We start from the raw sequence: 12,482 nt of genomic DNA, 5'->3' as shown, positions 1-12,482 counted from the left end.
AGTGCAGTGGCTCGATCTCTACTCACTGCAACCTCCAACTCCCAGGCTCTGGTGATTCTCCTGCCTCAGCCTCCTGAGTAGCTGGGATTACAGGCGTCCGCCACCATGCCCGGCTAATTTTTGTATTTTTAGTAGAGACGGTGTTTCACCATGTTCGAGGAGGTCACCTCAAACTCCTGACCTCAGGTGATACGCTTACCTTGGCCTCCCAAAGTGCTAGGATTACAGGCGTGAGCCACCGCGCCTGGCCTATAATACTTTTAATAATCATTTCATATGTACACATGAGTATAGGGTATAGAATAATATACATGGAAGACTTGGAGGAGTGGAAGGGTGGCTGGAGGATGAGGGATGATTAGTTACCTGATGGGTGCAATGTACATTATTTGGTGATGGGTACACTAAATCCCAGACTTCACCACTATGTAATATATCCATGTAACAAAACTGCAATTGTATTCAAAACTTATTATCCCTGGAGGTAGTACAAGCTGAAAGGGTTTCAACCTATTATGGACCTAATGATAGGTCCATAATAGGTTATGGAGAGAAATTAGTATGTACTGAGGGTGCTTCATTCCAGTTTGAGACTGGGGGTATCTGAATGAAGTACTAGAGAGTCACAGTTAATGCTCTGGGATTACTATCTCACCTTCCTCTCTAAGGTCAGAAATTTTTCTTTTTTTTTCTTTTGAGATGGAGTCTCGCTCTGTTGCCCAGGCTGGAGTGCAGTGGCGTGATCTCAGCTCACCACAACTTCCGCCTCCCAGGTTCAAGCAATTCTCCTGCCTCAGCCTCCCAAGTAGCTGGGATTACAGGCACCTGCCACCACACCCTGCCAATTTTTATATTTTCAGTAGAGATGGGGTTTCACCTTGTTGGCCAGGCTGGTCTCAAACTCCTGACCTCGCTCGTGATCCACCTGCTTTGGCCTCCCAAAGTGCTGGGATTACAGATGTGGGCCACCACTCCTGGCCTCAGAAATTTTTTTTTCTAAGCCTATAGAAATGTAGTAAACTAAAGGTTCCTTTGGGCTTTTGGGGTTTTTTGTTTGTTTGTTTGTTTGGGTTTTTGTGGCCAGGATTAGATTTACCAACTATATGTATGAATGCATGCATTCATGCTTATTTACTTATTTGTTGAGACAGGATCTTGCTCTGTCACCAGGCTGGAGTGCAGTGGCTCAATCATGGCTCACTGCAGCTTTGACCTTCTGGGCTCAAAGGATCCTCCCGCCTCAGCCTCCTGCTAGGACCACAGGTGCAAACCACCACACCCGGCTTTTTAATTTCTTGTAGAGACAGAGTCTCTTTATGTTGCCCAGGTTGTTCTCAAACTCCTGGCCTCAAGTGATCTTCCTGCCTTGGCCTCCCGAAGTGCTGAGATTACAGGCATGAGCCACTGTGCCCAACTCCAACTGTTTATTTAAATCCTATATAGACTGGGCGCAGTGGCTCACACCTGAATCCTAGCACTTTGGGAGGACAAGGTGGGCGGATGGCCTGAGCTCAGGAGTTTGACATCAGCCTGGGCAACATGGCAAAACCCCATCTCTACTAAAAATACAAAAAAAAAAAAAAGCCAGGTGTGGTGGTGTGTGCCTATAATCTCAGCTACTCAGGAGGCTGAGGCATAAGAATCACTTGAACCCAGGAGGCAGAGGTTGTAGTGAGCCAAGATCGCACCACTACACTCCAGCCTGGGTGACAGAGCAAGACTCTGTCTCAAAAAAAAAAAATCATATATAAAGGAACTGTAAAATTTTGGTGGATATTTTAGGTGGTCCCTGTGGCCCCTACCCCTTGGTGTTCACATCCTATAATCCCCTCTCCTTCAGTGTGGCCAGGACTTGTGACTTGCTTCTAAGCAGTAGAATATGGCACAAGAATGCAACGTGATTACATTATGGGACATAAGACTCCATCTTGCTAGCAGACTTACTCTAGAGTCTCCTTCTCCCATGCTGGCTATGAAGAAGTAAGCTACCATGAAGCAGAAACCCACAATGCAGAGAACTCAAAGAGCTCAGGGCAGACTGTCCTACCACTGTATGGGTTCTGCCAACAACCTGAAAGAGCTGAGAAATCTTCCCCAGCTGGGCCTCTGATGAAATTGTAACCCCAGCCAACACCTAGACTGCAGTCTACTGAGACCCTGAGGCAGAAAACCTAGCTAAGCCAGGCCCGAACTCCCTAACCCACAGTAACTAGGAGATAATAAATGCAAAAAAGCCATTAAATTTATAATGTTATGCATTATTAGATAATATCAGATAACTAACACACGTATTAAATAAAAAGATGTATTCCCACAGCCAAACCTCTGGTACTCACTCTTAACAATTTCTTGTTTCTATTTTAGTACACCTTGCCACCTCAACTCCTACTGTCTGAAATGTTATCAAGTCTCTACTCTGACCTGTGCCTGCCCGGAGGGCTCTCATGAAGGTTCTCATGAAAGGAATCTCTGTACAATCCAAGTAAAGCAAAGAATAGCACCTGACTTATCTCAAAGTTTCAACACAAGACAGTATATAATTAGGGTTCAACTGTACATACCTGAAGGCCACATGTCCCAAACAATATGCATTAGCTCCTTCCTCTTACAACTCTTTTCCTGACTTCTTCTCTAAGTCCAGGACATCACCATCAGTAACTTGTATTAATTCTTCACTTCCTCACACACTAGACATTCAGTGACCACCTCCTCTTGGCTCTACAAATATCTCTTAAATTGAATCTCTCATCTCCATCTCTATACTTCAACATCCTCCTTCTCTCTCTCTCACAAACACACACACACACACGCACACACACACACACACAGTGATGATATGGTTTGGCTGTGTCCCCACCCAAATCTCATCTTGAATTGTAGCTCCCATAGTCCCCCACATCATGGGAGGGACCTGGTGGGAAGCAAATGAATCATGGGGGCAGGTTTTCTCATGCTGTTCTCATAACAGTGAATCAGTCTCATGAGGTCTGATGGTTTGATAAAGCGCAGTTCCCCTACACATGCTCGCTTGCCTGCCACCATGTAAGACATACCTTTGCTCTGCCTTTGCCTTCCACCATGATTGTGAGGCCTCCCCAGCTATGTGGAATTGTGAGTCCATTAAACCTCTTTTTTTTAATTAATAAATTAGTCTTGGGTATTTCTTCATAGCAGTATGAAAATGGCCTGATACAGTAAATTGGTATTGGTAGAGTGGGATAATCCTATAAGGATACCTGGAAATGTGGAAATGACTTTGGAACTGGGTAGCAGGCAGAGGTTGGAACAGTTTGGAGTGCTCAGAAGGAGACAGGAAAATGTGGGAAGGTTTAGAACTTCCTAGAGACTTGGGAGGGCTTAGAAGACAGGAAGACGTGGAAGTTTGGAATTTCCTGTTGAATGGTTTTGACCAAAAAGCCCAGACTGAGGTGGTCTCAGATGGAGATGAGGAACTCATTGGGAACTGAAGCAAAGATGATTCTTGCTATGCTTTAGCAAAGAGGGCAGCATTGTGCCACTGCCCTAGAGATCTGTGGAACTTTGAACTTGAGAGAGATGATTTAGGGTATCTGGCAGAAGAAATTTCTAAGCAGCAAAGCATTCAAGAAGTGACTTGGGTGCTCTTAAAAGCATTCACTTTTATGTATTCACAAAGATATGAATTGGAACTTATGTTTAAAGGGAAGCAGAGCATAAAAGTTCAGAGAATTTGCATCCTGACGATGTGATAGAAAAGAAAATCCCATTTTCTGAAGAGAAAATCAAGCTGGCTGCAGAAATTTGTGTAAGTAATGAGGAGCCAAATGTTAATCACCAAGACAATGGGGAAAATGTTGCCAGGGCATGTCAGAGGTCTTCCCAGCAGCCCCTCCCATCACATGCCCAGATGCCTAGAAGGAAAAATGGTTTCCTGGCCTGGGCCCAGGGCCTTGCTGCTTTGTGCAGTCTCAGGACTTGGTGCTCTGCGTACCAGTGTGGCTTAAAGGGGCCAAGGTATAGCTCAGGCTGTTGCTTCAGAAAGTGCAAACCCCAAGCCTTGGCAGCTTAGATGTGGTGTTGGGCCAGTGGAAGCACAGATGTCAAAAATTGAGGTTTGGGAACCTCCTTCTAGATTTCAGAGGATGTATGGAAAAACCTGGATGTCCAGGCAGAAGTCTTCTGCAGGGGTGGAGCCCTCATGAAGAACCTCTACTAGGGCAGTGTGGAAAGGAAATATGGGGTGTGAGACCCCACACATAGCCACTGGGACACTGCTTAGTAGAGCTGTGAGAAGAGGGCTACCATCCTTCAGAACCCAGAATAGCAGATATATTGACAGCTTGCACTGTGTGCATGGAAAAGCTGTAGACACTCAACACCAACCCATGAAAACAGCCAGGAAGTGGACTGCACCCTGTAAAGCCACAGGAGTGGAACTGCCCAATATAATGGAAATCTACCCCTTGCATCAGCATGCCCTGGATGTGAGACATGGAGTCAAAGGAGATCATTTCAGAGCTTTAAGATTTGACTGTCCTATTGGATTTTGGACTTGCATGGGGCCTGTAGCCCCTTTGTTTTGGCCAATTTCTCCCATTTTGAATGGGTATATTTACCCAATGCCTGTACCCCCACTGTATCTAAGAAGTAACTAACTTTCTTTTGATTTTACGGGTTCACAAGTAGAAGGGATTTGCCTTGTTTTAGATGAGACTTTGGACTGTGGACTTTTGAAGTAATGCTGAAATGAGTTAAGACTTTGGGGGACTATTGGGAAGGCATGATTGGTTTTGAAATGTGAGGACATAAGGTTTTAGAGGGGTCAGGGGTGGAATGATATGGTTTACCTATGTCCCACCCAAATCTCACCTTGAATTGTAGCTCCCATAATCCTCACATGTCATGGGAGGGACCTGGTGGGAAGTAATTGAATCATGGCGGGCAGGTTCTCTCATGCTGTTCTCATGATAGTGAATAAAGTCTCATGAGATCTGATGAGTTGATAAAAGGTGGTTCCCCTGCACATGCTCTCTTGCCTTCCACCATGTAAGACATGGCTTTGCTCTGCCTTCGCCTTCCACCATGATCGTGAGGCCTCCCCAGTCATGTGGAATTGTGAGTCCATTAAACCTCTTTTTTTGTTGTTTTAATAAATTACCCAGTCTTTGGTATTTCTTCATAGCAGTATGAAAATAAATTAATACAAGTGAATTGCAACTGCCTTGGAACTGGTCTCCCTGACGCTATTCTCTCTCTCTCAATACATGTGCCATCAGAAAATTCTGTCCTAAAACACAAACAAGATCGCATTATTCCCCCCTTAAAAACACGAATGGTTCCTTTTTCCCAGTAAAATAATAAAGTCTAAATATCTTACTCTGCTACAGAGGACTTCACAGTCAGCCCTCACCTTTTCAGCATTCTTAGTTCCATCTAGCCTAGCCAACTACTCAATGCTCCCCAAGTTTCCAGTTTCCTGGAAACTTCCTTACTTGTTGCTCACTTTGTTGTCTCTTCCCTCAACGTCCATCTCTACTTCTCTCTCAGAAAAACTTCTATTTATCTCTTGGATCCCAGCTCAACTGTTAACAATCTCTGGGATGCCTTCTCTTAATGAATGGTCAGTTACTTCCCCCTCCTTTGTGTTCCAAAGTACTTAGAAAATACCTCCATTATTCTACTTATCAGATTACATGATTGATTACTGTCCATTTGCATGTCAGTTTCCATCACTAGACCAAGAGATCCTTGAACACTAGAAGTATCTTTAGTCACCAAGTGCCAGGTACTGTGATGAGTTGTAGGAATAATGATTTCAATACTATTTATCAAGACCTAATAAGTGAGAGGCACTATGCCAAGTTGCTAAATGTCTTATCCATTCACTAAAGTAAAGTAAGTTCCATAATCATTTACATACTTAGTAAGATGCCTAGCTGAAGAGATATAGCTAGGCACCTACTAGGTATATAAATGATCATGGAACCTACTTTACAGTATAGGGAGATAAAGAACACAGAAACAAACTAAATAACATAATTTCAGATACTGATAATGCAAAGAAGTCAATAAAAATAGGACAAAGTAAAGGAATGACTGGGGTGAGAGAGGAACTATTTAATACAGGAGGATCTGGTAAAGCCTCTGAGAAGATGGCATTTGAGCTAAGATTTAACTGACAAAGAGGCACCCACACAGAGAATAAGTGATTACATGTAATTCTCATAACACCCTTTCTAAGTAGACTTTTTATCCCCATTTGCAAGATGGGGAAAGTAAAGTCGAAGTTTGCTGATCTGCTAAGGTCACAAGCCCAACACACAGCCAGGACTAGAACCCAGGTCTGCCTGACTCTGAGCTGAAGCTTTTCACCATTGGACTGCTCTGTCTCCCGGGTGCTGGCCTCTGCTCACTCCATTCCCTCTGGCTGAAATGCCCCTCTTCTCCTCAGCCCTGAAATTCCTCCTCCTCCTCTGACAACCGACAAGTCAACTTCTCTGAGAAGTTGGCCCTGATAACGTCAAGAGGAAAAGAGCATCTCCCTCCTCCAAACATTTCCTACCCTTTGCATCCTCTCAGGAAAACTATCTCCTGGTGGAAGTAAGTATGTACACTGCTTCCTTGCTAAAGTAGCGTCCATCTAATATGCCTGGTATATCCCATGACATTTCCCAAACCCCGAGCCTACATGAACCCTTGCTCTCAACATCCACAGGATAAAGGAAAAGCAAGTAAATAAGTAAATGAAGTCCAGTGGACTTGGCCTTCCAAGTCTCACCAGGATCTAGCATTGAAGTGGGATGCAACCATCAGGGCTGTTTCCGAACAAAATGTCCAAGGAGAGCCAAGAAAATGAAGCAGGACAACAAAAAAATCTTAATGAGATAGCTGAAGGCACACTAACCTGCTTTAAGTTGGCTTTTCATAAGCTGTGTCTGTGTTCCCTCCCCACAGTCAAAGAGCCAGCACTCGCCTTCACACCGAAGGACCACAGCAGAGGCACCCCGGGTTGGAGATGGATATGCTGCACCAGTCCCCAGAAATGTCACATCCATAGACATCTTCCACCCTGCAACAGAAAGATCATCTGCGGATTATTTCATATCACTGCATCAAAAACACATTCCTGTAATATTTATCACTATTATTACTTTTTGGTTATTTAGAAGTCTGGATTCTTGTTCTCTCATAGTATTCCACACATATCCACAGTAAGATTTTAAATAACTTGGCAAAACTACAAGTTAACAAATCTTGTATAATTGTTCACACACCCAAACAAACAAAAATAACCAAACCCAGGCAATTAAAAACTATAGTTGAATTTTAACTATGTGATGTTCTCAAAAAGGCAAAACTATGGAGACAGTAAAAAGAATAGCCCTTGCTAGTGATACAGGGGGAGGGAAGGAAGAATGAACAAGTGGAGCACAGGGGATGTTTAGGGCAGTGAAACGATTCTGTATGATATAGTAAGACAGACATACATCATTATACATTGGTCAATTGTATACAGAATGAACAACACTAGAGTGAATGGGTTCAATGTAAACTTTAGTTGACAGTGTATCAATATTGGCTCATCAACTGTAACATGTAGCACATTTTTCTTTTTTTTTTCATGAGCCCTTAAGCTTCTGAACATGTACCACATTAATTTAAGATGTTAATACAAGGGAAACTGAGGGGTGAGAGATAAGAGAATATATGGGAACTCTCTGTACTCTCTACTTATTAACTATAAAATAAAATTCCTTCTAATAAACACTAAACAACAACAACTCTAGCTGAGATACTGGGCAAGAGATGGTATTTAATGATGCCTACCAAATGGTGTCTCTGATGCCCATAATGATCAGCCCTTTCTCTAAACAATCATAACAGTAATGCTCTATGATGCTCTCCAGTCATGCTGATACTTTACAATAATGCTGAACAAATGTCTCACTTCCTACGTGACATGGTCCATGACTCACGAGGACTTGGGACTCTGCTATTTTAAGTGATCAGCAATAACCTGTTGAATGTGCAGGTTTATTCCAACTCCTAGCACTATTCCTTTCACTATTTCCAGGTGCATCTGACATCGCTGATATACTTATGAGATGGAAGATGTATATCAAACAGAATAAATTAGAATGAACTGAAATTTATACATAACCAATTATAGATTATCCACATTGACGTCAGGGAAGAAAACAAGCTTAAGAAAAACTACTAAAAGATAATTTGACCAACAGCTGGATATATAAGATACAAAAACTTCAATAACTCTTCTCAGTCTTAGCAATAACAAGATAAAAACAGAAATGGGGGGGGGAAACTCATTCCAAGAGCAAAAACAAAATTACCAGAAATAAAGTTAGCAGAAAAGGAACAGCACCCAAAAGATTCATACAAATAAGAGATACACATTACGTCCTTGATAGGATGACTTGAAATCACAGAGATGTTCATCTTTCCTAAGCTAATGTAGATATATTTGGTGCAAATTCTATCAGATTTCCAGTGGGATTTATTTTGGAACAGAAACAATCCAAAAATCATACAGAAGAAAAAATAAATGTCTGAGAAAGGGCAAGAAAATTCCAAAACGCAGTGAGTAGTGACCTGCCTTTCTAGGTATTAACATTTACTACAGCAATCTGACATAATTAAAACAGAATAGGCCGGGCACGGAGGCTCATGCCTGTAATCCCAGCACTTTGGGAGGCTGAGGTGGGTGGATCACCTGAGGTCAGGAGTTTGAGACCAGCCTGGCCAAGATGGTGAAACCCTGTCTCTACTAAAAATACAAAAATTAGTCGGGCATGCTGGCACACACCTGTAATCCCATATACTCAGGAGGCTGAGGCAGGAGAATCGCTTGAATCTGGGAGGCAGCAGTTGTAGAGAGTCAAGATTGTGCAATTGCACTCTAGCCTGGGTGACAGAGTGAGACTCTGTCTCAATAAATAAATAAATAAATAAAACAGAATAATATTGGCACAAAAATAGAGATAAAAGGGAAGGGAAAGTTCAGAAATAAACCAACTACCTACTGGAATCAATACAGTATACAACGAAGGTGTAAAAAGTGTGGTTTCTTTAATGAATGGGACTGACATAATTGGCTGTTACTAGCAGAAAAAAGCAAAGCAAGATGCTCACTTTGCATTGTATATAAAAACACATTTCAAATAGTTAAGAAATTTCAATGTAAAAAATCCAATAACATGTTCAAAAGAATTAGGAGAATGTTTACACCTTTAACTGTGGAGATGGGAAGCCCTTATTGGCAAGACATAAAATCCAGAAATTTTAAAAACAGACATTTTAACTAAATAAAATCTTTTATACATATCAAGACTCATAAAGTCAAAGGACAAGGAAAAAAAACCTGAAAAAAATAGTTTGGACCCCCTTATGAGAGGGGGTTAATGCTCCTAAAAAAAAGTTTATGCAAATGCATTCAAAATACAAAAATACTGGTGCAACAGAAAACCAGGCAAAGGATATATATACACATACACATGCGTGCGCACACACACACACACATATATATGAATCACAGAAGAAATCCAAATGGCCTATAAGCATGAAAAAGGTTCAAACAACTATCATGTATCAATTTAAAAAATTAACAGTAATAAATAAAAGATAAGGGTTCAGTCTTCAGTTAGTTAGTGGAATGCAAAATAAAGAAAAAAGTGTCTGGGTGCAGTAGCTCATGCCTATAATCCCAGCATTTTGGGAGGCAGCGGTGGGTGGATCGCTTGAGCCCAGGAGTTTGAGACCAGCCTAGGCAACATAGTGAGACCTTGTCTCTACAAAAAAATTAAAAACAAGTATCAGCTGGACATGGAGGCATGTGCTTGTAGTCCCAGCTTGTCAGGAGGCCGAGGCAGGAGGATCATTGGAACCTGGAAGGTTAAGGCTGCAGTGAGCTGTGATCTCACTGCTGCACTCAAGCCTGGGTGACAGAACAAGACAGAACAAGAACACTCTCACAACAAACAAACAAAAAAAGCGACCATTTACCACACATCAGTTGGCAGGCAAGTATCAATGGAGCAATGCTAGCCAGTGCTAACCAGGATGAGGGTAAATGGGTACTGTCACAAACTAATGGTGACAAAGTTATGAATTGCGATTATGCTTTGGGAGAATAATTTGGCAATATATATTACCAGTAATAATGATGCTGTTGATAATTATATGCTTTCACCCAGCAATTCCCATTTTTCAGAATCTACCCAAATAATAAAGATCTATGTACAATGACGCATATTGTGGTGGTCTCAAGTTGGCTAAAATATGGAAGCAATCTAAATATGTCAATAGGAAAATGGCTGAATATTTTATTGTACATTTGTACTATTGTTTATTCTATCAACTATTTATTCTGCAGCTAATAAAGTCTTCTGTAACTACTGTCATGGAGGGATGACAGAGAAAAGTTACAGACGGCTATGGCATGATATCATTTTTATAACAATACCCCAAACCCCTACATTTATGTAAGACAGAGGAAGTCTGATGTGGGAGAGGATACACACCATCCTGTTAATATGGGTTATTTCAGGGGTGATTAAAGTGATGGGGTGGGGGCTGCATGGGGGATTAACTTTTCTTTTAAATCTTTGGATTATGTTTTAATAAGTGGCATTTTATTTAATTTTTTAAAAATTTATATTTACTTAACGCTTTTTTTTTTTTTTTTTTGGAAATGTGTCATATGCCCAAACATGCTTCTCTAACTACACCCCATCTAGTCTTCCTTTCCATTTTGGGAAACAGCTCCTCCCCATATTTCCTGCCCCCAACCGTCATACATAAGGTGGTGCATCTCTACCTTAAGCATAGCCTTGAGGTTATTGCTAACATCCCTTCCATGTGTTACTCTACATTTTCACCTCCAAGATCAAGTCTTCCTCTGATAATAAAGGAGCTTTATTTGCAGAGGCTTCTTTATTGATTTGCAAGATAGGTAAGAATAAATAGAATGCAGAAAGTTAACATTTGTAAAGGCAAATGAACTGCAGAAGGAATAATAGAATATAATCACTTTGTCATCCCTAACAAATAATGGATTTAGATCAGTAGTACATAACCCCGGGGGCATAATAGAATCACCTGGAGAGCTTTTAAAACATATCAGTGAAGGTATGGTGGCTCATGCTTGTAAACTCAGCATTTTGGCAGGGTAGCTTGAGGCCAGGAGTTCAAGACCAGCCTGGGAAACACAGCAAGACTCTGTCTATAAAAAATTAGCCGGGCATGGTGGCATACACCTGTAGTCCCAAACAAAACAAAAAACTACATCAATAATTGGGCTTCATCCCAGAACATTTAGATAGGAAATTCTGCAAGTGAGACATGTTCATTAAAAAATAAAAAATAAAATAAATAAAAAGCCTTCTCCTGTGATCCTAACATGGAGTCAGATTTGAGAACCACTTAGTGAAAAGGCTAACAGAGAACTGCAATGGATGGATCAGGTCGATCTAAACTCACCAACTAATCAATCTTTTTAAAAGAAGTTTTATTCTGAAAAACTTCAGACACATATAGAAGTAGAAATTAGCATAATACAATGCCACACACCCATCATCGAACTTCAACAATTGTTAACTCATAGGCAATCATGTTTCATCTATACATACCAACCCCATTACTCCAAGAATACTTGATAAGACAAACGTGTGCTGTCTGATGGAAGCACCCCATTAGGCAGCACGCATTGTCTAGCTGTCTCTCTTTCTGATGTTAACAGCCACTAGTGATCATTGCCAGAATCCATTATTTCATTAGAGGTTGCCAAAAGGTGATAGTGTCTCATTTCTTTTGTATGTATTTGCTGGCATTCCCTGGTCAACTGTTACCCTATGATGCTAAAAGGTCCACAAAGAGGCAAGATGCTCTCTAGCTCCTGGCGTGATACAATGTGAAAAACACAGTAATCCCCCATTAAGCTCGCTTGCCAAAAAATAGAACCTGACCTGAACAAGGCTGCAGGTCTAAATATCTGCTTATTAAAGGAGATGGAAAAAGCAAAATCCTGGATGTAGAAAACGTGAACCGTACAAATGACTTGTTCTTCAAGTAAAATACGGGGAACAAAATAGACACAGAGGGGAAAAGATTAAGAGAGATCTAACAGACATCAACCAAATGGAACGTGTGTAGTTTGTTTGGATACTGATTTGGACAAACCGGGGAAGAGGAGAAAGACAACTAAGAAAATGTAAATGCTGACTGGATAGTAGAGGGTAAAATGAGGTGCTAATCACACTGATAACGGCTTTATGTTTTAAAAGGTGTCATTGTGTTTTATAAACATGAACAAGATAACAGATGGAATGTTACATTTCAGATTTGCTATCAAATACTACAGTGGGGAAGAGGGTAACAGATGAAACAGGATTGATCATGAATTGGAAGTTCAGTATACTATTCAATTTTCATATATGACTTGAAGGTTTCCATAATAATTTAAAACAAATATAATGAAAACCATCCAA

The 12,482-nt window shown here is 41.1% G+C and overlaps 2 protein-coding genes across 2 annotated transcripts in view; both read right to left on the bottom strand.

Moving 5' to 3' along the window:
• The window catches only part of ELAC1 (elaC ribonuclease Z 1), a 19,850-nt gene extending 12,807 nt beyond the window's left edge, over positions 1–7,043 (bottom strand). Inside the window, exon 1 of the mRNA XM_011969051.1 lies at positions 6,884–7,043. Coding sequence (XP_011824441.1) covers positions 6,884–7,040 — 157 coding nt within the window. The 5' untranslated portion in view covers positions 7,041–7,043. The remainder of the gene's footprint in view (positions 1–6,883) is intronic.
• SMAD4 (SMAD family member 4) overlaps positions 1–7,049 on the bottom strand; it is a 116,027-nt gene extending 108,978 nt beyond the window's left edge. Inside the window, exon 1 of the mRNA XM_011969050.1 lies at positions 6,884–7,049. The gene's annotated coding sequence lies outside the window, so the exon portion shown is untranslated. The remainder of the gene's footprint in view (positions 1–6,883) is intronic.
• Positions 7,050–12,482: the final 5,433 nt, after the last annotated feature.

The sequence above is a fragment of the Mandrillus leucophaeus genome, unplaced genomic scaffold, assembly GCF_000951045.1.
Source record: "Mandrillus leucophaeus isolate KB7577 unplaced genomic scaffold, Mleu.le_1.0 Scaffold87, whole genome shotgun sequence".
Lineage (NCBI taxonomy): Eukaryota > Metazoa > Chordata > Mammalia > Primates > Cercopithecidae > Mandrillus > Mandrillus leucophaeus.
This window is presented reverse-complemented; position numbering and strand designations above follow the sequence as displayed.